Raw genomic sequence first — 26,023 nt, 5'->3', positions numbered from 1 at the left:
ACATGACTATGTGCCATCACATTTCTGAACTGAATCCTTTTAACGTTGAGTAGATATTTATTTGGCCTTATTTATTATGTGATATTGTGAAGCGACTATCATCTTAGGCTTTTATTTGTCTGTCTGGACTCTGTATCGACGCATATAAAATTCTTTGTTACGGATTCTGATGATATGCCGAAATCATCTCTTTCATCATCTTTTTTTTTTTTCCCCTCAGTATGTACAGGGTTCACATAACAATGGCACTTTTAAGAGATTTAAACCATAATAAGATTTGAAAAAAACCTTTATCTGTATCTTTTCTCTCATTGGTGGTTTTCGTTATAAAGTTCTGTTTTACACTGAATGTAATATATTCACTCATTAAAGACAGATATTTAAAAAAAGAGAAGAGTTTTGATACATGTAAGACCTAGCTTTTGTTATTAGTAGGATGTTTTTCAGTTTTATGCTTTTCATCAACTGATTTGCCAGCAGTGCTCCATCAGTACACCTGCTCCATGATGTTTGACATCATTTTTAATGGAAGAGGAGAGTACACTGTAAGCAATATTTCTGTTTACAATCATAGTCTCTGGAAACCAGGCAGGAAAAAGCTATTGCTTTGATGGCCTGCAGCGGTCTAAAGCTAACCCTTTTTCTGGCCTGCCCTTGCTTCTTGGTGAAAAGGTAAAATGGATGTCATCCTTCTCAAAACGTCCTCTGGAAATTGGTTATTGTGTTTGCTTTAGTGTATTGCATCAGATTATATGACTCAAAAGACTGTGTGAACCTCACATGGTCCCTGTCTAAATCACTCTCTTTGTCTGATTTCTGTTCAGGCTTCACAGTCCAATTCAACTGTCCAGGTTTCACAGCACATATCGTTGCACCTCTTTGTCATCCATAACCATTTTTTTTTTTCCAGCTAAAAGGAGAGCAGAGGGAGACCGCCAACTTCTGGGCAAAAGTAATTGCAAAGCTCCGCAGGGAGGAAAACTGGTACCGTAGAACTCTTGGAATGACAAGTGTTTGTTGTCTTGATGTGGGAGTGGGCTGACTTTGATGCACAAAGGTGTATTTTTCTGTCACTGTTCTTCTGTGTCTTCATAAATGTGATCCAGTTATGTATGACATCTACGTGAGAAATTCTCAGAAATATTCTCCAGAATCGTTTGTTTCCACTGTTGCCAGGGCTGATTTTCCATGGTTGCTTTTTGAATTTCTTTTTTAAATTTTCCTCTTTTTTTATGTTTATTTTGGTCAATCAGTCTGACTTGGTGTGACTTAAAGGGATAGTTCACTCAATAATTGAAAATTCATGTCATAATTTAGGGTGTTTTCATACCTTGGAGCAATTGATTCGGAACCTGGTGTGTTTTCATGTAGGCATGTACAGAATGAAAATGGCAGTCACACTTGCATCCGCACCATAACAAATTTTATGTGTATATTGAGATTGCGTGCTGTCTGAGACGTTTTTGTCCTTGCGATTTGTTTACATCAGTTTGAAAATCACATTTCATTGGTTCAGACTCATGCCATCAAAAATTCTCTATGAATATTCACAAAGTTCGAATGCTGCGCTTTAAAACGATACCAAACTTGGACTGATGGGAAGCGCGAGCAAACGTACATCTGCAGGATGTCTGTTGTAGATCACTTCATCTGGAAAGCGTCTGCTGTTTACAAATATCTGATAGCATCTTTAAGATGTCAGTTTTACATACATTCTAAATTATAAACATCTTAAAGACATCTTCTAAACATCTATTTGTTATCTGACAGGAAACATCCTATAGACGTATTGCAGATGAGCAAACACCCTTAAAATAAGACATAAAATAAAATGGAAAATAAAATCAAATAGATGTCTCCGAGATGTACGTGTGAAAACGGCATTTTTCATTGGCAAAGGAAAGGGTACTCCTCAAAGAAACATATAAGTAAAGATGTTTTTAGATGTTTAATTGCTATTTGAAGCATTTTGATCGCTAGATGACGGTTTAATGAACTAATTTTTGTGAAAACCTCAAAAATTGACCAAAATCGAGTTTTGAACTTGTTTTGGCTGTAGCCTGTGCACATTCAGACTCATTTTTCCAGCACAGGTCACATATAGTGTCTTATTATTCTAATTGTATTTAATGATTAAAAATAAGACATTTCTCAGGCAGTAAAGGTGGAGTGCTAGTCTTGTCTTGGTCTTGACTTGGTCTCGTCCTGCCTTGGTCTTGGTCTTGGTCTTGTCTTGGTCTCAACAGACAATGGTATTGGTTTTCGACTTGGTCTTGGATTTGGTGGTCTTGAGTACAACACTAGTGCAAACCCACAGATTTCATCTCCATATACATACTGTACACTATCATTCAAAAGTTTGGGGTTTTAAGATCTTTTTTAAAGGAGCCATAGAATTGAAAATTGAATTTACCTTGGCATAGTTGAATAACAAGTGTTCAGTACATGGAAATGACATACAGTGAGTCTCAAACACCATTGTTTCCTCTTTTTTATAAAAATCTTATTTGTTTAAAAGACCTCTGAAGAACAGGCAAATCTCAACATAACACTGACTGACGCAACAGTCGGGATCATTAATATGTACGCCCACAAATTTTGCACATGCCCATGTTCAAGGCATTACACAAGCCAGTATTAACGTCTGGATCTGTGCACAGCTGAATCATCAGACTAGGTAAGCAAGCAAGGACAATAGTGAAAAATGGCAGATGGAGCAATAATAACTGACATGATCCATGATAACATATTTTTAGTGATATTTGTAAATTGTCTTTCTAAATGTTTCGTTAGCATGTTGCTAATGTACTGTTAAATGTGGTTAAAGTTACCATCGTTTCTTACTGTATTCACGGAGATCAGAGTCATGTCGTTATTTTCATTATTAAACACCTGCAGTCTGTATAATTCACAAACACAACTTCATTCTTTATAAATCTCTCCAATAGTGTGTAATGTTAGCTTTAGCCCGTTAGCCACGGAGCACTATGAAACTCATTCAGAATCAAATGTAAACATCCAAATAAATACCATACTTACATAATCAGATATGCTGCATGACGAACACCATTTTGTGAGTTATATTAGCTGTGTGAACTTTGTTTATGCAATGTATTATAGAGTCGCGAGCATTTAAAGGGGAAGCACGCTGAATCGGCATATTTAATGATGCCCAAAAATAGGCAGTTAAAAAAAATTAACAAAAAAAAATCTATGGGGTATTTTAAGCTGAAATTTCACAGACACATTCAGGGGACACCTTAGACTTATATTACATCTTGTGAAAAAGCGTTCTAGGGCACCTTTTTTTTAATGTTTTTGAAAGAAGTCTCTTATGCTCACCAAGGCTGCATTTATTTGATCAAGGCTTTATTTGTCCTTCAGTGTCTATTTCCATCCAGCTCGTTTGACGTTGTAACATCAGCCCATATTCACGTTCATTTTGTGGAAAGGAACGACATGCATTCCTCACAATTTCTCCTTTTGTATTCCACAGAAGAAAGAACGTCATATGTGTTGGTTTGAGAATGACCAGATGCTACTTTTGATATTGTTGAACTTGTCCATGTCCAAAACGCTTGGGGCCTGTGGCCTGCCAGTGAGAGTACCCACGCTGAGATGATGCCCCCCAAACTCACGGAAGGTCGTAGTGGGCCAACAACTGTGACTGCTGCCCACTGCACCCCACTGGCATGCCCATCTCCCAATGGTGCCCGGAGCGATGCCCTCTACTCTCGCCCTGCCCAGACACACTGGCATGCTGAGCCATTCTTGGAAGCAAGAAGAGACAGGCTTGCCAGCTTACTTTTCCCACAGGGTGTTGCTTTCTCTCCAACAACTGTGGAATGAAACAAAGCAGTGGGAGATGAGCGAGAGCAACCCACACAGCTCCTGGGTGGTAAAGGCAGTGCCGTTTCTTTCTACGGTATGTTGCCATGGTTGGCAAGCAGCTTCTCAATCATTATTAGCATCATCTGCTATGACACATCATGTGGCTTGTTGATCAAATGTTCTTTTTTTTTCCCCTTTTCTCAGTCACCTCGGCTGGTCTACAATCCCTCATTCACTCCATGTTCCAACATCTCTCTGCACAAACTCATCTAAAACAAATGGAGGGTGCCGGTAATGATGGATAAATGGGGTTGTTATTCCTTTCCTTCCCGGATGAGCCAAGGAGAGCGACTAAAGATTCTTGTTATCGTCAGCTTCTTCCTCTAACAGGAATTCAGTGATTTTCATGGGGGTACGGCGTGTAATATCGACTTGCTTTGATAGCGTGCTTCTTAAATTGGAAATGACCCAGGGATATAAAGAATAATCAGACGTGTAGCACCGGCACAGCCGCCACTGTTCCGTCATGGGAGGACAGCGGGGACTTGGGGCTCATTTGCTCTCAGCGATTATCAGCAGGTTTCTCATCGAGAGCAAGAGAGTCAAATGACTCTCATTCTCTCTATCTGTCTTTCGTTCCTTCCCCGATGTGCAGCTGCCATTTTTTTTTTTTCTCCATTCGCCCCCATTAATTTACTTTGTGTTTATCAATTTTGCGGTCCAGGGCCTTGTCAGACTGAGATGCTAAAGTATTCTCATATCAGATAACCGCATAGGAGAAGCATATTGAGCGGTGATTTCAATAACTCTGTGAGCATACTTATGCATAGAGGTGCATGTTGGGATACATTTGTGAGTTGTTTTCCCACCCGTGGCACCACATTCATTTGCATCTTTCATCAGCAACATGCTTCAGCTGTGAATATGCCTTTCTTGGTTTTGCTTACATTGAGGACTCATAAAACCAGTGCCTGCAGCAACATGAACACAGTGAGTCGGCAACCTTCTTAACACCTGCAAAGCTGCATTACATATTACCCCAAACCGCAGTGGTGGTGTTGTGAGAGATTCACGTCAATAGATCAGTTTAGGCAATTTTACTAAATGGCATCCGATTTTAGTCAGCGAAGAATTCAGAATTAAACCAAATATTCAAAATTTATATTAAATGTGACTAATTTATTTAATAACAATGTGAAATCTGTACTTGTGAAAATGTTATCTCTTGAAATAAAATTACAATGAGTACACTATAATATATTATATCATTATAATACAATATTGAACATTTTTAATGCATTATTCATTGTTCGTATTTTAGTGTGTTGTTACATAATATCGTGTACAGAACATATTCTGGCTAGCACACAACTTCATGTTCATTTGTGCCATTTTGTGCAGATGTACACTACCGTTCAAAAGTTTGGTGTCAGTACTTTATTTTTTAAATGATTCTTTTATTAATAAGAAATGAGAACTTTCATTTAGCAAAAATGTGTTCAGTTTATCAAAAGTGACAGTAAGGATATTTATAGTTACAAATGATTTTGACTTCATATAAATGCTGTTCTTTTGAACTTTCTGTTCATCAAAGAGATCTGAAAAAAAATGTTTCCATGAAAATATTAAGCAGAACAACCATTTTCAAAGTTGATCAAAATAAATGTTTCTTTAGCACCAAATCAGTATATTAGAATGATTTCTGAAGGATCATGACACTGAAGTAATAGCTGCTGAAAACTTTTGCCAACACAGAAATGTTATATTTGATTTTAAATTGTAATAATAATTCACAATATTAGTGTTTTTATGGCATTTTTGATCAAATAAATGCAGCCTTGGTAAGCATTCACTGTCAGAAAAGAAGGTAGGGTGCATGTCACTGGGGCTGTACCCTAAGGTGCAAAGGTAAAAAGGTACTAATATGACTATTTAGGGGTAAGTAAGGTACAAAGATGTGCCTTTTACTGCCCCAGTGACAAGCACCGTACCTTTTTATCTGACTGTTTGGACAGACTTCTTTCAAAAACATAAAAAAAAAACTTACTGACCCAATAAGTTTTAAACAATAGTGTAAGTTGTAATATTAAGTTTGTTATACATCTTATTAATCTTGTATGTATATATAATCTCATATGTATAGGATGCAGTTAATTAGCCTGCTAGCAAAATGCGTCATTTTACCAGTGTTAATTCACTGTTCAGCTCAAGTGGTTCAGTTCCTGACACTGATAATGATTGGATTATTTGAAACAGTCACATTCTTTCTAGATTTTCTTATATCAGTGACATGCAGTGGTGTTCTGAAATGAGGAGGCAAAGTCTTCACAGTTTGATTTATTTATTTTCTATAAATCAAATGTAAATTTATGTCTGTTACTCTTAACGTTATCAAATTTTTTAAGCACTTTAAGCAATTTATTTCAAAATAATAACTAAAGGCAGTATCAATTTAATATATATTTTATTTGCGTATTGATGTTCAGCTGTTCTTTTTAATAGTCAACTTATTTCGGATCACCAGTCATGCCTGGTAAACACGGTCATAGACACGACGATGCATCTTTAAAGGGATAGTTCACCTAAAAATGAAAATTCTGTCATCATTTACTCACCCTCAAGTAGTTCCAAACTTGCATGAATTTCTTTGTTCTGCTGAACACAAAGGAACATATTTGGAAGAATGTCAGCAACCAAGCAGATCTCTCCCCCAATTGATTACCATAGTATTTATTTTTCCTACTACGATCTGTTTGGTTAATGACATTCTTCCAAATATCTTCCTTTGTGTTCAGCAGAACAAAGAAATTCATACAGGTTTGGAACTACTTGAGGGGGAATAAATGATGACAGAATTTTCATTTTTAGGTGAACTATCCCTTTAATTTCACCAAGATGATTGCTCATTAAAAAAAAAAAAAAACACACTCGTCATGTGTTCAGGTCTTTTCAAGTCACATAAAGTGGTGATATCTAAGTGGGTGAGTTCTTTACTGACTTTTTAATGCAGCACAGTGCCTCTCAGGTGCCAAGCAGTTGCGCAAGTTTCCAAAGAGACATCGCGGCAGAGAGCACCTGTGCATTTTGTTGATAATAATGACCCGTGGACTCTTGTGTTTACTTGTGATCTGCATCCCTGCGATAAAGCAAATGGCATCACGCTGGTGCCCACCTGCTTCAATTAAGTCCCTACTGCTAATCATTTCCCTGAGAAGGTCCCTCGGCCTCTCCTCTTAAACTTGTTTGCTCTATAGTAACAAACACATCTAACTCTTTCCAGCCTCACGGCAGCAGAGAACTTCCTTAAGTTTGCTGAATCTGTCCTCTTTCTTCTCTGCCACCCTCACAGTACCAGAGGCCGTCTTGAAAGACTGCTGAAGACTCCAGGCTCTTTCTTCCCATTTCAGACCCCTTTCTCTCTTTCTTGCTCAGCTGTCTCACTTCAATCCTCCATGGACATTTTGTCCATGCAAATGGCTCTTATCAACTCTCGAGTACTCAGCATTTCAATCCATCCACCCCCAGACAGTTCACTTCATTTCAACTCACTTTTTTTTTTCTGTTTTCAGGGTCAGTCAGCCAGAAAACCAATTATTCAGCCTCCCTTTATCACCTGAATGAAAGGGAGAGGGGTTAAGGCCTGCAGTGATACTATAGTCTCACTCCAGCAACCCTAGAGTCCTTTTTTTGGTAACGCCGCATCAAACCTCACCTCCTGCAATGGCCTGTAAACGTAGAATCGCTGTATCGGTTACTGTCTTCGTCCTGTTGAAGAGCCAAAATAAATGATCGCTGCATTTGCGTCTTTATCCCTCAAAAAATGCTGCAATTTCGGATATGTGAATGTGTGACCCAATTTCTCCAAGTACTCTGTCACCCTGCTGAAGGGGAGGGTGAAACGTTTTGACTGTGAGAGACACAGTGGCAAGACACAATTCGGAGAAAACTCAGCTCAGCAAAAACGCCTGCCTTAGCTCCAAGATCACGAGGGGATTGATGGATTTATACACTCAGAGGCGGAATAGTCAATTATTCTCACGGGTGAAATGGAAATTGGACATTGTGATTTTCCCTCCCGCATCTTCGACGTGAAAGGAAATAGCCATCTTTTGCTTGCTGCTAGTTTGATAGTGTACTTTCTTTTTGTTTTTGAGAGTCTCGCCAGCTTCAATTATGCTGGGCTTCCGCAACATACGTGCGAGATTACCGCACTGAGTCGAAGCCTAACTCCAGGCAGCTTACACAACGACCGGATTCGACCATGTGCAAGGTGTTCCATTAATCATACGACACAACCCCACTGAAGGGCAGTGCCAAGGAGGTGGATTGCGTCTGTTTGGCCCCCTTTGGCCCGGCGGTTGGCAAACCCCATGGGGGAGACGAGTCTGTCACAAAGGGGCTGCGTTATGTCCTAGCTCAGCACTTAAACACACTTCTTGGTGCCCTTGAAAAATGCAAGCCAACTTTGTGACCGGAGAAATTTTGTTTAATATACGGCAGGAAGGCTAAATCTCAAAGCTGAGATTGATCATGCGCTTGAGGAGACTAAACCAATGCTGTTGTTTCCAGTGAAACAAAAGTCTTTGCTTTCATGTCACAGGCCATAACTTATCATTGGCTTGCACAGATAATTTTTTTTTTGACCTGGGGATGTGCTCCTGTTCGCGTGGGGCGGGGGAAGAAGCTGCCGTGACATTGTGCGATTGGGGTCTTTCTCTCCCGTTCTCTGAGGACAGAGAGTGATTGATCTAAAGAGTGTCTGAGTCCTGGTGCGGCAACTGTAAATAACCCGAAACTCATCTATATTCAGTCCTCTCAACTTTGTATTGACCCAAGCGCAGCACAAAACCGAGCACTGCAACACCGTCCCTTTATGGACATGCTGAATCCCTGTACGAGCAAACCTGTCAATATTTCAGTAATGACATTATTATCTCAAATGTGACCTCTCTTCCCATGGGGCAAGTCAATTACCTGGGAGTCGGCGGCATGCTTTTATGTTTAGAGCAAATCTGCACATTGCATCCTGAAAGTCTCATTACTTTCATTTTCCCCTGCAAATCTTCACTTACTTCAAAGCCTTCTTTTATTCAAGTGAAATGTCAGGCAGCTCAAATAGAAGGGAGCCCTCTGCTGTTTGTCAAGAGGTACTGCTTTGCTACCTATGAGCTTTCTCTTGCAACAACAGATAACAACAGTTAGTCAGCTATGCAGTTTAGTGTCAGTTATCTCTTAAAAAATGGATGTATGTTTCAGCAGATGCAGGTCTTGACCAAAGCGTTGACTTTTAACATACTATACCATCTAAACGGGCTTCCTGGAATTCAGCACCATCATAAAAGGAACAGCTCCCTGAGTAATGTGCAGCAGATCAGCACTCTCTTTTAGCAGCCCTCCCCCAGTCCAGCAGACAGCTCCTTTACCACTGTGAGTGAATAGGCTCTTATTTATAGAGCGCAGCTTACTTTATGATGTCTTTTGAAACACTTGTCATCGTAGTCCAGCAAAGACCAGGCTTTGGCTTGCAGGTTTTGTCAATGGAATCAAATTTTCTGAAAGGAGCGGCTAGCTAAAAATTGATCCACCAACTTTTATGCCCAGGCAGCAAATTACACATAACAGCCACAAATCACAAAGCTATTTCGCTCCATTTATGAGCAGTTAATGCTATTTAGTAATGGGAGCGAATTTCAGCCAAGTGTGCAGAATAAAAGTTGCAATTGTGTGTTTTATTTCTTTGCCTTTATTTGAGCCAGTGATCAGCTATTAGGCGGCCCGACGTCTCGCGCACAGGTGGCGTTATAAATAATGCATGGGCTGTAACGTATAGAAGTTGGAGTGCTCTCTTTTCATTCTGACAGTGGCTTTTGAAACTGATTTTTATGCAGTCTATCAAACTTGAAGGTCTCAACTTAATGTTACAATAATCTGTTTCTAAATTAGTATTCATAGTGCGTTCGAGCCAGCTCTGTCTGGGTTTCAGTTCAAATATTAAAGTCTGTTGCACTTATTATGAATGGCAAAGTAAAGCTGTTGCCATAAAGCTAGTGTTTGAAGGAACTATCATATTTAATAATCTTCGCAATTTACATCGTCCCCACCTTATTCGTTCGAGCTGTTGTTTGAATCTATTTCGGAAGTCCCCTGGAGCTTTGCGATATTTTCGAGTTAAAAGGTGTTTTATTATTAATGAAACTTTGAAAACTTTGGGTCTCTTCTCTTACGCACAAATCTAAAAATGAATCCTCTGATGCCGGGAGACCTATAAATATTTTGGTGAGGATATCAGGACAGCCGCTGTTGCCAAAACAAGCTACACAACATCTTCTAAAGCGCCCCACATCTGACTCTCAACCCGAACTTTGCTCAGTCAAACTCGGGCCGTGACATTGTGCGCAGATAACCTCGTGCCCATTCTGTTTGCTTGCTGATACATAATTCATTTTCAGAAAACACTGTGTTGGTGAGCTGCAAGAAAAATGAGCCCAGGTGGAAAGTCTAAAAGAATGGAAATTAGTTACTCGGGGTGTTTGTTTGTTTGTTTGTTTGTTTGTTTGTTTTTTGCATAAAAGAAGACATTTTGTAGTTGGCGAAGAAAGATTTGACTGAATTCTGCACCTGTTTAGTCAAGGTAGCCTTCGCATGACCACTTACATTCCCGTGCAGTTTATGTGGCATTATTAAGTGGCTTATCAATATTTATACACGTCTGGAGCTAAAAGAAAAGAGAATGGGGAGTCAAAGGTGAATCGACACCCATCAAGTTGAATCCCTCATGCCATTACATGCATCTCTAATGGAAAGCTTTGGTGCCTTAGTATATATTAAGTAAATGGCATATCAAGTGGCTGACTGTTTGTATCTGTTTTAGACTGAAGCTTTGCTATGATTGACCTCTGTACTGTTCCACTGGGGTACATTGATATTCTGCTCCTCCCCTTTTGTCACACGCCTGATCCAATCTCCGTGTTTAATGAGCCATTGCTCTCACTCTCTGGATTTTGAAAGTGTACAGACAATAGCTGTGTGTTCCTGTCTGCCATAATCCTCTGGGTTCCCTGGGTCACACCAAAATCAACAATGTCATTGAATGGATAAACAGGTCATTGGAGTCAAACTACACAAAGTCGTCATTTTTATAGGTTGTAAGTTGTGGCAGCCTGACAAAATGTTGAGCGAAACAATCTTTTAGGATGTTGACTTTGTATCAGGCAGTGTTGTTTGACAACTCTCAGTGTGCCTGTCTGATCTTTACTTTGTCTTCAAGACTGCAAGCTCATGGAAGTCTCTTTGAGGTAGAACAGTCAGCGCGTCACCTGAAGGTCACGGATAAATAAACAAGAGGATTTAATGTGGTGGCTACAAGTACAAATTGAACTCTAAACTACTTTGTTTTATCTTGCAATGTGGAGACGGCCCATGACACAGTGCTATTAAGCAGACACAAATTATCCCAAAGGAGCAGGGAGCGTTTGATGGATATGGAAGGTAGTCTTAATACTTCTGTGCTCAATGAGCAGTGCAAATCCAGTTTGTGACTGTCATCAGCGGTGATTCTAGGATTTCAGCCTTTGGGGGGCTCAAACCCATATCCAAATGTGAGCTACTGTGTCTCAGAGCAATGTGTCTTGCTGTAAGAGTGATTGTAAGTTTGAATCTTGCTTGACTGTTTTTTTTAGAATGTAATGTTTTTTGTTACTGCCATAGTGAAACCTCAGCATACTTCAGACGCTGTATTCAACACTTGTTTGGGTTCCCCAAAATTGTCACAACTACAACAAAGAGTAAAAACAATTTACAATCTAATTAGCAAAGCATTATTTCTTCATGTGCAGTTGCATCAGATTGCATTTCGAACCAGGAACCGCTATTGTCAGTGTTGGGGAAAGTTACTTTTAAAAGTAATGCATTACAATATTGTGTTACTCCCTAAAACAGTAACTAATTGCGTTACTTAGTTACTTTTTATAAAAAGTAATGTGTTACATTACTTTTGTGTTACTTTTTCTCACCTGGGCTGAAGCAAAGTCCCTTTCAAAGAAAGTCTGTTCACTTGGCGGCCATATTTGCAACGCCTCCGGGCAGCTATTCGGGCATCCAAGACAAAGGTTGTGTTCCATTCGGAAGGGCTCATCCCTATGCCCTAATCCCTTCAAAGGGTTTACCCTCCAGAGTGAGAGCTTCGAAGGGATGAAGGGTGTAGGGGTCAAAAAAACTCTTCTTTTGGAACGTCATCTTAACGAGACAATCAAAGAGGAGTAGATTGTGCAAGCTGCGCCCTTTGTTTAACGTTAGTTTATTTATTTATTTTAGGTTTATCGCATGTAGGCTATATTGTACCTATGTATTTTAAATATTTGAATGGACTGATAAAGGGAGCTGTAAAGTATTTTTGTTGAAGTACAATGTCGTTTTGACCATAATAATGTACCAAATCTAACTCATATAAATATTACAGTAGTATAGAAAAATATTATACATACATAATAGTTAAAATCAAACTCCTAACCTCCTGTGCAAAGGATCATGGGGGCCCGAAGTGTCCATCAGTTGTAGCCTACCCTTCGAAATCCTTCATTTTGAAGGGCCCTTTGAAGTGGCCAGTTTTGAGCACTTCGGTTTGGAACGACCCTTCAACATGGCGGCCATGATTATTTTCACTCCGAAGTGCCCTTCGGAGGGCGATATATCCCGTTTGGAACGCACCGAAAGTCCTATCTATTTGAATGGGGGAATCATGAAATCTCAAAACTGCTTGGCGAACTCTCAATTAAATTACATATTTCAAATCAGCCACAAAATCTGACATGAATCGTCACATACATGTTGTTTCTTATGCTTAGCGTTAGACGAGCCAATGCGCATGTGCAGTCTTATGCGCGAGTCTCAGGTTTCTATGGGAAACGGCGCCTCTAATGGCAGCTGCAGTGACTTTATCAATCAGCGATTGGCTCTTTTACTTAGAAGGAGGGAAGTATTCCGCCCTCTTTTTTTTTTCTTTTTTTTTTTTTTTTTTACAAGTCTATGATTCCGCCATACTGCGCGTTGCAGTTTCTCCCATTCATAACTAATAGGAGTGGACCGTCTTTCTATATCTATAGTCTTTGGCTGAGCTTGTTTGTTTGTTTGTTTTTTAATAACAGCAAAAAAGTTCTATTTTTGGCTAATGTTAAGGCCCTTTTGCACCAAAAGTTAAATGAATGAACCTCAAGTTGAAGGAAATGCATATTTACGCCTGTACAGTAGAGGGCGCAGCTCAAACAAACCTTTCAATTAGATTTAGATCATAGGAGGTCAGCAGCAAAGACACACGTTAATAAAGTGTGATTAAATAAAGTATATTTGTGTAATTTAATATATATATAACTTTTACAGGTTTGCATAAAATTCTGAGATTGCATTTTACTGTTTTTATTCATTTTGAGTAAACCCAAACCCTTCAAGTGTGATGAGTAAATGCATGTTCGTATTTAGTCTAGAACTACAATAACGTTCAAACAGCGCACACAACGCCTCTGCACTTACCCGATTTCTCTCAACATGGGGACAGAAGATCTGTCAGTCAATAAATGTGAAAAAGTAACTTGCATTATTTATTTGAAAAAGTAACGTAGATAGGCTATTGTTTTGTAAATTGAAAAAGTAATGCGTTAGTTACTTTACATACTTAAAGTAATCTGATTACATAATTCAAGTTACTTGTAATGTGTTATAGCCCCAACACTGGTTAGTGTGATATGTATACTTCAACGTATAAGTTTGTAACTTTGTTTAGGTGATGACATGTTAAAACCATTAAGCTTGTAACTCCCCCCTTTCGTAAAATCCCCCCCTCCCCCGTATTATTATAGGCTATCAGTTTAATACTTTACAAAAAGTTAAATAGGCTAGTCTTTTTTTTTTTTTTTGTATACTAAATCTCCCTTCTATGTTTCATTTTAGGAGCCAATAGCTGCCTATTCATTTTTGTCTTTTTGTTTGGAGTCCTGTTACATAATCGGAGATTTTTAAGGGGGCTTAAAGATTAATTGCATATTTTAAAGAGGACTGATGAAACGGAGGTCTAGAAATCTAATCAAAATTATTTAAAAAAAAAAAAGAACATTGCATTCTTAGTAATATTTTTCACCAAACCTACCGTTATCAGTAACGTACTTAAAAATGTTTTAGAAAACTGGTAGTTGCAGACTAAATGATTGGCAGTTGCTGGACAAGGGAGGAGCCAGAGTCTTACAGATGAGTCCTCTCCATTATCATAAACTACCTCCTCCCACCCCACTGTGGATCTCTCTCTCTCTCTCTCTCTCTCTCTCTCTCTCTCTCGCTCTCGCTCTCGCTCTCGCTCTCTCCCCCCTCGTCTCTCTTTCCTCTGTTAATTCAGTTCTGGACAGCGCCGGGTACTGATGCTGCTGCCCATGTAGTCGCATGTATCCTGGGGGCCTCCTCCCACTCATCACAGCTCGAGAATCCGCATGTAGAGCCGTTCGTTCTCTGTCGCAGAAAAGTCTCCGCAGTAGCCTACTGCATCGGAATAAGGGCTCAGTGCAAAAACAAATTCAACTGTATTCGTGGTTGTGAGTGTGGCGCTTTTCTACATCAGCGCAAAGGAAGTTCTGTTCAGTCGTGCGGTGGGTGATTCTGTGAGATGCGTCGTGTTTAGCGCACGGAACCCCGATTTATTCGCCTAGACGGGAGAATAGAAAACCCAACAGTGTATGAAGCACATTTTAACTTTGCCTGATATTGATTCGGATTTGCTTGGAGATCTTGAGCATCAGGATGTTTTGACGGGTGCTCTTCTTACCGGGTTACTGAAGATTTCGCCTTCAACAGAAGCACATCCGAGGCAAAAAAGCATCGGCTGACAGTTTGAAAGGAGGACAAGCAGCCTTTCTGCACAGGATTTAAAACTACCGTCGCTTCGACATCTTTCTGAACCTAAGGAGGATAGATTTTGACAGAGGGAGAGATGAAAGTTTTTCCAGCAGTATTGTTTCTGATCACATTTTGGAGTCTGGAGTGGGAACCCGTGCTCCCCGATTCAATTATTCACATTGGTAAGTTCAGATCACACCATCAATCCTCAGTACACGGACTCAACCCACGTTGAGAAAAGCTATGCATTGTCGTGCCATTCGTTGAGACACTGAGGCCAGATTAACGTCCATTTAGCGAGTTATAACTGAGCTTCGCGCTGAATTAAGGTTGTGGCTGCAATATCAGAGATGAACATCTTCATCTGTCCTCATCAATGCGTCCATTATGTAGCCTATACGGTGGGTGAGAACAGGTGGTTTGACTGGAAACGATTCCTCGCGACGCCGCATTGTATGCACGCCACATTATGACATCGTATAAAAAAACATAAACTTGGATTTGCAAAGAGCAAGAGTGTTGGCAGTACTCTTTGTAAAAGGATTGAGCGAACGCGCACGTGCGCGTGCATGTTTTAGCGATGGGTAAGGATTGGCACTGCGCGCGAGATCGGATAGGGTCCAAGAGAGGTCTTAAATCAGAGCTGTAAAAGAGAGGGTTCCTCCGAGGGGCCACTGTGTGGAGGTGGAGGCCGGGGTGCTGGGGATTTGGCAGGAGGGAATTTGGCGTGGGAGCATGCGCGTGTTTAATTTAATTAAAGCTTGATGCACTAAACAAATAAATATTGTAGCGCATGTGTTGGCGAGATGACGTGGTGCATGCCTGAAAGTTGGTTAAATAAGTCACGCTTTATCCCTGGCATGAATAAAACATCCCCAAATGATCCATTTAGGCTACATAGGTTCTCGAGAGTGGAAATGGCCGAGTTGGGTACCCATATATATATAAAAATTGTGGTTTACGTCATTTTACAATAAAATATTGTTACATTTGTTAAATAAAAGTTTGAATTACCTTATATTTTGAAAGTGGAATTCGCTGAGGGTTTGAATTGTATTTAAAAAGCTAGTTTAATTGTGTTACATCTTTTTTTCAGTGTTATTTGCGCTGTGCTCTGCATTTGTTATGATTGGTCAGTTGCTGGAGAGGCCAGTTGTGATTATTATCTCTTAAGTCATCATGTGACCTTCCATTGTACCACCTGTGGACTCTCTTAAGAAGCATTTGTACAATTTAATGGTAGCCTATACAGTTAAGACGACACTATATATTAAAAAAAATCATCTTGTAATGCGCGCAACATCTTATCTGTATTTTTTTAATCTATGTTGTATTATCCTACTATTTACGGCAAAGATATGCCAAACGCAGCAGCCAGTTTTACAGTAAATTTTACTTCTTTTTTTATAGGCTACTGTGTTCGTATCTTACACTTTTTATCGATGAAAGTTGTAAAACGAGTGGTGCATAAGCAATCTACCATAGCAAACAGGTGGACTATATTTCACCTCAATCCAGAATTGATTTTCGCTACGGTTCTTTTCACAGCGGTCTACCTTAATATGAAACAATAAATAAGATTAAAAGCATACAGAATCAAATGAATATACGTTTATGCCTTCTTTTTTACACCGTGCAATGCTTCTGCGTGTTTCAGAGGGACTCTACTGCATTGAGGATGGCTAAAACAGTTTTGCTTGTCATTAAATTCCCTCATAATCTGTTCTCTGCAATACCTCAGTGAAAACGTGACGTCATTTGAATGCGAAAACGACATCGTTTGTTCTCGGCGAGACGACTGATGAAGACATTTTATCACACGCGCTTTACTTGATTGCAGAGGAGCCTCCTAATGATGCGCGCACCAAGAGAAGTATCTCGCGCGCCGTGCGCTGCATCGCAATGCTGCAGCTCCTTTAGGAGCCCATTGAGAAAGTCACAGTGATTTATGTGTGTGCAAAGACCAGAGTGTCCAGCAGTATGCGGGTGCACCTCCAAATGTGCCCTTTAGTGTAACGACCAAGAAGTGCCAGGAGACGGCATAGGCCAGCTTTGAAGTTGTTTCCAGCCTAAATATTGATAATTAGGTAATTATCACAACACAACGCTTGATTTGCTTTGGCCACTTATCCTTAAGGAATTTTGATGAAGGTTCCTCTATCGCCACCTAGTGGCTTCGATTCTCTTCCCAAACTTGAAATTCATCAAACTTTTTCAGGTCCCTTGGTGGATCGCGAGACCATTGTCACATAGGTATATATATTGTTAAATATTATTCATAAATAAAGTTTATCCCAATCATTGTTTGAGCTCTAACATTAAAAATGTATTGTACTTCAAGTTATTTTGAGATCAAACAATAATTGGCAGACCCCCTGCCGCACCAACAGTAGACCCCCTGTTGTAGACCCCTGTTCTAGGTTGCTCTTTGTTCATCTAAAAATGCTTTTTGAAGGATATTTGCATTCTTCATTTTGCGTTTCAGCTATATAGTGACATGTAATATTAATATATTTTTTTTCTCAGATGTATATTTGAGATGTCTAATTGGTTGCGAGCACAGTATGATTCTTGCAGTACCCGTTTCATTCGGATGAAGTCTACTCACCGCTGTCTGTTCACAATAGATGTTGAGCATGGACTAGATTTTGTCTGTGACAGTTTTAATGGTATGGATCGCCCTCGTTCTCAGGAAGATTTGACATATTGAGAGCACGTCTGGGGCTCTTAGGGGATATCACAATACTCTCCACTGACAGTATGTGTTTTCAGTCTGGCTGAAGCTTCCTTGTAATGTAGGTTGCGTGTATGACTTTTATTGCGCAACTGGAGAGAACAAAGCTGGTGGGGGAATCAAATCATTATCCTTTTCCTCTGCACAGTCATGCTTAGTTACACGTTAAACTCTGCAGAGGAAATTGTAGAATATAATCCCGAGCATTGCATTGTAGGTGGGACAGATGGGTAGTGCCATTTCGTTGGTCTATTTCTGGACCGAACTGCCTCCATCCCAAGAACATAGTGATAATGAGATGTGCTAGCCTGGAGACTATCCTTCATATAGTGTTGCTTAAGCTCTCTCACTGCGTCCTCCTTTTGTTGTCCTGCAATATAAAGTTGAGGTAATGAGGAGCGATGCTTGTAAAGGTCTTGTAATTACAAGCAGTGCATGAAGATGTGTTTGTTTTGATTGGATGGTTAAATTGTGCCTGCTCAGGTGTTGTAACAGATAATGAAAAGTTGAAACGCTAGATATAGAAGGCTTTTCCAAAAATGATGAGGTGATTAGTTTTAGGCTAGGGTTATTATTGTGGCATTAGCAGAAGCATTTCTTATGTTATAGTGGAAATGTTCTCAATTAACTGGCACATTGTGCTACATTCTGACTTCTGGTTGAAGGCAGAAGCATAAGTTCAATAATTCCTTAAAGGGATAGTTCACCCAAAAATGAAAATTATCCAATGATTTGCTCACCATCAGTCCATGCTAGGTGTATATGACTATGTTCTTTCAGACGAACACAATCGGAGATATATTTAAAAAAATATCCTGGCTCTCCCATCCTGGTTATATAATGGTAGTGAATGGGGGGCGTGTTTTGAAGCCCCCCAAAAATGCATCCATCCTTCATAAATATAATCCACACGGCTTCAGTGGGTTAATAAAGGCCATATGAAGCAAAACGATGGATTTTTGTAAGAAAAATATCCATATTTAAAACTATATAAACTAAAATAACTAGCTTCCGCCAGACTACCATATGCAGACCGAAATGAGTAACTCCTGAAGCGATATATGACGCATGAAGTAGTAGTATAGTAAACATAAACACCTCTCGCGGTTTAAAATTTCTCATTTTAGGCTTCTAATTCGAGACCGGTGTTTTGTTTTGCTCTCTCCTCTCATTGCGTCATGTGTCTGGTCAGAGGTTAGTCTTCCACCGCAAATCGATGCATACAGCCGTCTGCCAGAAGCTATAGTTAATAAAGTTTTAAATATGGATATTTTTCTTACAAAAACCTTTTGATTCACTTCAGAAGACCTTTATTAACCCCCTGGAGCCATATGGATTATATTTATGACGGATGGATGCATTTTTGGGGGGCTTCAAAACACATCCCCCATTCATTCCCGTTATAAAGCTTAGAAGAGCCAGGATATTTTTAAATATATCGCTGATTGTGTTCATCTGAAAGAAGATAGTCATATATACCTAGGATGGCTTGAGGGTGAGTAAATCAATGGATAATTTTCATTTTTGGGTGAACTAGCCTTTTAAGATCTCGGAATGCCTGATATTGTACATACTTTTATGCATGGACAGAAATGCACCTTTTATCCTGAAAGAAGTTTTATTATTTTATGTAAGGGCATGAGTAATTAAAAAGAGCTTGAATAATTAAGCTCACATGAACACTTTAGTTTCTTTCAGTTGATGAAAGAGTAATTGTATTGAAAGGCCAGCAAAAGGTGTGACAAAATAAAGGTCGTCCTCTAGGGGTACGCTTGTAACATTTGCATTTCTTACTCTGGAATTTTTCCCAGACCCATTAGGGAACTCTTGATCTTTTATGCTACTAAATCACTAATCTGTGGTTTAGAGAAACCCTGCAAAAATAATTTGGACTTTTAGATTAATTCTGCGAAATGGTTCTCTGGCACCTCTTCAGTTTCCCTCATATTTTTGAACTAATTGTGCATTTTCCTAAAGATTATCATGTAATGCATCCTTGCTAAATAAATATATTAATTTCTTTAAAACCTTACTGGCTTTACTGACCACAAACTTTTGATATACTAATATATATTACATTTGCTTCACTTCCCACTTGCGTTTGTGTGCGTGTACAAAATAGAATAGAAAAACACAAAAATTTAAACATTTTTATTCATTTTATTCATGTTTTTTAACATAACCGGCTTATTTTATCGGGGATGTGTGATGAATTTTATATACAATTGATTTTCTGCTTAGTTCTCATTTTCAGCAGAGACCTTTTTTATTTTATTTTGTTTTAGTCTCTCGAATCCCAAACAGAAAATGAGGGTTAATGAGGAGTTATTATATTAGCAGAACAAAAGAGGAGAAAGTTTGCTTGAATGCGTCCATCTTTGTGTGCTCTCATTTGTTTCAATCTTCCACATTACTTTTGAAGTTTGGGGTGGATCTACCCGCTGTCATGAAATTTTGAGAACGTGAGGGACGTGTTCTTCCTCTATTGTCTTGTTGAATTCATGACACCAAGACATTGAGTGATTTCCTGTGTGTTTAGTCCACAGGCTCCCAGTCGATTGCAATGCAGAGCTACGCTGAACACGTCAATCATGGCTTTCTGCGGGCGTTATGGTTTGTTACAGTGTTGCAATTACAATACATGCGCTTGAAAAGAGCGTTTCGCCTCAATAACCGCTACTCGGTCGTCCATAATATCCTCATGCAAATGTGATGCTTGTATTGTAATAATGTTGGCTGAACACAAAAACAACACAAAAGTATGGGTGGTTTCTGACTAACAAATGCTGTTACTCCAGGAAAGATGTTTCATCTTTTGTAAGATTTATAAAACTCTGAGAATGTGTGCAGATGAAGTGAGATGTCAGTCTTGCTGTAAACAAGCATGCTGTAATACCGTGTAGCCACCTTTCAAGCACCGCTCTAAAGGGAGCGAGTCCCCTTTGAGAACTTGTGTCTCTGATCATTGCGAGCTCTTTCACATGGAGCCTTGGGCCTCCTCCTTTTGACTTTTCTCTCTCTGTCTGTAACTTTCTCTATTTTCTTTCTCTGTCTGTCGGTTTCTCTCTTTTCTCACTAGCTTTCTCTTTCTTCCCACCTGGTCCGCTTCAATAGCTTTCTGCTCTGATCTGCTTTGAAAGCATACAAGTTCAGTTTTAGGGCTGTATTTCTTATATTTCTTATGCAGTCACTCCCCCTGTAGGTGGCAGTAGTGAGGCTGGATGTGTGTAATGCAGTGCTCTCATATGCTTGTTTACTGTCATTGAATTGTGAATCACAGTCATTTGCAGGTAGCTGGTTGCTGAGGAAGAAAGTGCTTCATCTGTACTGCAGAAAACATATTTTTCTTTTCTTACACTTTTGATTTCCTTGCTTTTTCTCTTTCTAACTTTCACCATCCGTCTCTCTCACTCTCTCTTGCACATGCTCCCCTGATTAAACTGGTGCACTTTTCCTTGTACTTTAAAGAAGAAAAAAAGCTGTTTCTCATTTGCATAGAATGGTTTTGCCTTTTTACTCTGCAAATCTGTGGTGGAAGTCTGATTTTGCCTCACTGTAAAACAAGTAAATGTCCTATGATTTTTAAAGAAATAGTCACATTGTGAAACATAAATTGGATATAAAGCTGTAAGCATGAGTAGTCACAATTGTGAGATATAAAACTTAAATAATTAGGAATAAATGTAATAGTTATTTAGGAATAAAGTCGCAATTATGAGAAATAAAGTTGCAATCACTGTATGAGAAAGTCACAATTGTGAGATTAAAAAAAAAAATTCTGAGGTATGAAGTCTCAGTTGTGAGATATAAAGTTGCAACCTTAAAGGGAACCTATAATGCTCCTTTTACAAGATGTAATATAAGTCTCTAGTGTCCCCAGAATGTGTCTCTGAAGTTTCAGCTCAAAATACCCCACAGATCATTTATTATAGCTTGTCAAATTTGCCTCTATTTGGGTGTGAGCAAAAACACGCTGTTTTTGTGTGTTCCTTTAAATGCAAATGAGATGCTGCTCCCCGCCTGCTTACCAGAAGAGGGCGGAGCTTTAACAGCTCGCACTTCGGTTGCTCAACAACAACAGCGCTGGAGAATCTCACGCAGCCAAAATGACGATTGTCAGTAACGATATTCAGCTTTACATTGTTCAAACCGGAGTTGGACACTGCTGGAGAGAACTTTTAGAATGCATCTGAATGTTTCTGAACAGTTAGTGGATAAATTTATGTAGCTGCTGTGGAGTTGATTCAACTTATTGACTAGCATGTGCCATCATGTTAATCTTTTGTGCAAATCCAGTGTTGAATTGACCCTCGTTTGTGAAGCAGTCTGGCGTAAAATGATGGCATGGCAACAACACTCTACTACAACAACTCTTCTGCTTCTCTAAAGCAGCCCAACATGTCCTCGCCCCTTTGTTGCGTGACCTCGTGGGCAGGTTTCATGTAAATTTTTGGGTTAGTGGTGTCACTAACCCGAGAAGAAGCCCATTGTAGTCCCTACCAGCTGTTTGTTGTAGTCCTTAAACAGAGAATTCTTTAAAAGAAAATATCTCCCTTTGCATTGAACTTTGAGCGTCGTAACTGTGCAGATGTTGTTTATAATAGTTTTTATATTAAAATGTAATTATGAAAAGTCTTCTTTAAGGAAACAGGCTTCCCAGTGTTCTGATGGTATCACGTGGTCGCTATAGATATGTTTGTACATGTTAAATAACACAATTTATGAATTGTGAAGCAATACTTATGCAAATACCTTATTCAATTACTCTGTTCTAAGCATAAGTCTTGTAAATCTTAAAAAGTTAATCTTTAAATCCTCTTTGGAAAAAGCCTGCTGTAAATCGTGTGGATATTGTTGTTTGGACTCACTAATTCCTCTGATTTTTCCTGACCCTGAAATGAGGCATCTGCCTTTGTTCTCTGTAAAAGTCAACTCCCCACTTATTCCACTGCCTCATTATTTTTGAGACCTCCACTTTGGTCAATAAAGGTAACAAAATGACAACACACGAACACATAATGCCATTTTAATGATTGGAAACAATAGCAGCTCCAAGGTAACCATGTAGAGAGCGGGCCGAATAAGACGGAGAGACGCAATTTAGTTATGAGGATGTGATTGTGTCTTTCCGGTATTAAATCAGGTGTGTTTATCTGAAGCAAACAGGAAATGAAAATCAGGATGTAGAGCAACAACAATAACAACAGAGAATGGAGTTGTTTAAAAGTGTAGTTGTTTTCTGCAGCGATGTCCTGTGTGTTTCTATAGTAGCAAAGGCAGTGAAATCACTGTACATTCATGCTGAGAAAATAGAAGTCAGTGGGACGTTACTTCTAGACACTGCTGCTGGATAATAGGGCTTTGTTCCAATAGGCAAGACTGCATCAGCTTCAAGGCTCGGATCCCAGCCAGGGAAGTGCAGGGCTAAAACACTGATCTCAGGCTCTTGCTAGAGATTCTGCATTTTGTTGCTATGTAATGTTACTCTTGGGACAACCTCCATTTGGATTTAATGCACCATGAAAAGAGGATAAACCCTTCCCTTTAGGGTACGAGAGAGGAGGAAAAGTCTGTTGTGGTGTTTACTTTGAGGCGACCGTGTGGTAACATGATTCAGACTCAGACTCGGTCCCTAGCTGCGTCTGCTTTAATGTACTTATTGGCAAGTTTAAGCTTCCTGTAACTTGTGTCAAACAGGGTTCCTCATCATATGCTGGCTAAAAGGGCGTGTTGAATGGACGGCCACCTGTGAGCGTTTAACACTGGATAAGATTTAGGACTGACACTCAAACACTCACAGCAACCAATCAGATTCTATCCTACTTTTTGCTAGAATTGGACTGTATTTAATACTGTATTTAACACAAAACTTACGGTTGCACATTTTATTTGATTATTATAGTGTGAGGCAAGAATAAAGCTTTACTTCAGCGTTGAATTAGATGATGCAGGAGAGCTAGACAAAACGAAATGCATTTCATGTTAATCTCGCAAAAGCAATCACCAGCTCAACCCACTTGGTGGTACATTGTAGAATATTGTAATAATCCTATGTATGTGTGTTTATATACTCAGGACTCATGAGAGATCATTTCTAGAACTTTCTAGACCAGTATTTCTCAACCTTTTTTATTTCAAGGCCTGTCATTGTCCAACGATTTAGTTTATTTTAATACTTTTGTTTTATGTTAAGTCCTGTTGAACTCCCCCTTGGAGGTTTGCTGAGCCCCCCTGGTTGAGAACTACTATTCTACACTGTAAAAATGATTGTCCAAAGTTGTAAAGTTGTAGTTTAGTACATTTTAGTACTTTTTAAGTCTTTTTACTTAAAAATGCCAAAAATGTTTAAATTAATGTAATACATTAATTTGTCGATTACTTGTAATTTTTTTTGAAAAAGGTTATATTATGTGTTTAGAGGTTATTCAACGTCTTCTGCATCTGTTGATAATGGTTAAGTGTGTAATTTCTGTGTCACTAGCATCACCAAATGGAATATAAAAAATAATGGCAGATTTCCTGCACACTCCCTCGTCTGTTATTGGTCAGCCAAACAAATAGATCCGCTAGAATAGTCTAGTCAGTAAGTCAGTAAGATTGTCTTTTTTGTCTTTTGTCTGTTATGCCCACCAAGGCTACCTTTTAAACAGTAAAAACATTAATATTTTGAAACATTATTACAATTTAAAGTAACTTTTTGTCTTCAGTGTCACATGATCCTTCAGAAATCATTCTAATTTGCTGATTTGGTGCTCAAGAAACATTGTTTATTATTATCAGTGATGGAGACCATGGTGTATTTTTATAGAACTCTTTGATGAATAGAAATTTGAACACTATTTATTTGAAATATATTTTTTGTAACATTATAAATGTCTTTATTATCAACATTTTTATCGATTTAATGCGTCCTTGCTTGCAATTAGCTTTCTCACACCGTGCCCCTTAGCTCCGCCCTCTGCTCTTGGTTTGATTACTTCATAAGTCTTTGCCATTTCCAAATGACTCCCTCAGTATGGGAGACCTCCTCTTTAACCTCTGCTCCTACCCCAGTTTCGCAGCTTCAGACCGCCCCTTTGACCTACTCCATCATCCCTTCTTATCCTCCTGGAGCCTTGAGCATCTCTCTCATTTGGACTGTTTAATGCCGTGTGACCACCCAGTCTGGCCATCAGCGCTTTGGCTGGCTAGTTTGGATCTCATGTTGATTTCCCATAACTCAGTGAATGTCACTTCATCCCTGTGCATCTTTAACTCCTCTAACATTTGATCTGTGTGAAAATGCAGTGTCCTTAGAGGTTTTCCTTGGCTGGCAACCTACAAACAGTTGTGTTGTGGCTAAGCGTTGCTGTGTTTATGTGATTCACACATGCAAAGCGTTGCTTGTGAAGCACTCGGATGACGTGGCGTCAACAACGCCATATGGTCAATGAAGCGCAATGACCTAAATACACTTGCAATATTAGTGTCCATATTGGATATTTTAGCTGCTCAAACATTTCACAAAACCATACCTTTTCACCCAAGCTAAAAATGTCTCCTAGTTATTGTGCTGGTGAAAAGGAAAAATATAACGTCCCTACAGAGTTCAGGTCTATAAACCTTTTTTCCCATCATGTTGTAGTCTGATAATTGGCTTCCAGCACCAAACCTGTGCTATTATAAGGGCAATTTGAGAGCTGGGTTGCAATCTAACTGAAGAGGAAGTGTAAGGAGAGAGTAGCCGAAAATGGGCAAATGGGGATGGAATGACGCATTGCTTTTCTTTTGGAGCGAAATTAGCTGTGTTTTGTGGATTGTTTGATCTGCTTGCAATGGCCTGTCAGTCTGTCACACAGCCAGTCCGCTGTGCAATTTGCCAACATGTTGAGCCACCATCTACTCAGCTCTCATTTAGAGAGTTTCCCCATTCTGCTCACATTCATGTCATCTGACAGGGAAATTGCTTTTCTTGTTATCGGATATCGCTCTTCACGCGAAGCTCGGCATAGGCGCTCACGCTTAAAGAAAATGGCCCAGTGTATTTATCATAGCAGCTTTAAGATTACACTGGGGTTATTATTACGCGTTTATGTTACAATTATTGTGGCAAAAAGTATCATTCAAGGGGGGGGGGGGTATCATTGTTCAAAGTATAAATGATTTTGGGCATCAACTGAGATTGTAGCATTCTTTCATGATTCTCCATCACTGATACTGTATTAGACATGCATACAGATGATTATGTAAAAAATATGTTCAAAGCTATTCTCTTGATAGGACTCTTGCTATTTATACCTGGAGGTCAAGGTTTTGCTGGTTAGCATGGCCCAATTTGCTCCCAATGCTCTAACTATTCTATCTGGTTCGATAAAACTTGTTCATTCACAGCCATTTGAAGGTAATAATGTTCAGTGTTTTATTCTGATAAAAAATAATGTATATACTGCTGTTCAAAGTTATTTTAAATTGTAATAATATTTCACAATATTACTTTTTTTGTTTGTTTTAATCAAATAAATGCAGTCTTGGTGAGCAAAAGAGACTTATTTTAAAAACATTTAAAACTTTTGAACGGCAGTGTATATCATATATATTTCATTA

At 39.1% G+C, this 26,023-nt stretch overlaps 1 protein-coding gene across 7 annotated transcripts in view; it reads left to right on the top strand.

Moving 5' to 3' along the window:
• The first annotated feature begins 13,888 nt into the window (after positions 1–13,888).
• Positions 13,889–26,023, top strand: part of grid2 (glutamate receptor, ionotropic, delta 2) — a 519,954-nt gene continuing 507,819 nt past the window's right edge. For 2 of the 7 annotated variants that reach the window (XR_007187436.1, XM_048209694.1), the window contains exon 1: positions 13,892–14,888. Coding sequence is in view for 4 of the 7 variants with exons in the window: in XM_048209694.1 (XP_048065651.1) it covers positions 14,801–14,888 (88 nt within the window). In the remaining 3 variants the exon portion in view is untranslated. Of the gene's footprint in view, positions 14,889–26,023 lie in introns of all 7 variants that reach the window. The other 5 variants (XR_007187438.1, XR_007187437.1, XM_048209692.1 and 2 more) reach the window with 4 other exon arrangements.

The sequence above is a fragment of the Megalobrama amblycephala genome, linkage group LG12 (genome assembly GCF_018812025.1).
Source record: "Megalobrama amblycephala isolate DHTTF-2021 linkage group LG12, ASM1881202v1, whole genome shotgun sequence".
Classification (NCBI taxonomy): domain Eukaryota; kingdom Metazoa; phylum Chordata; class Actinopteri; order Cypriniformes; family Xenocyprididae; genus Megalobrama; species Megalobrama amblycephala.
Note: the sequence above shows the minus strand (reverse complement) of the source record. Positions and strands in the feature narration are given on the sequence as shown.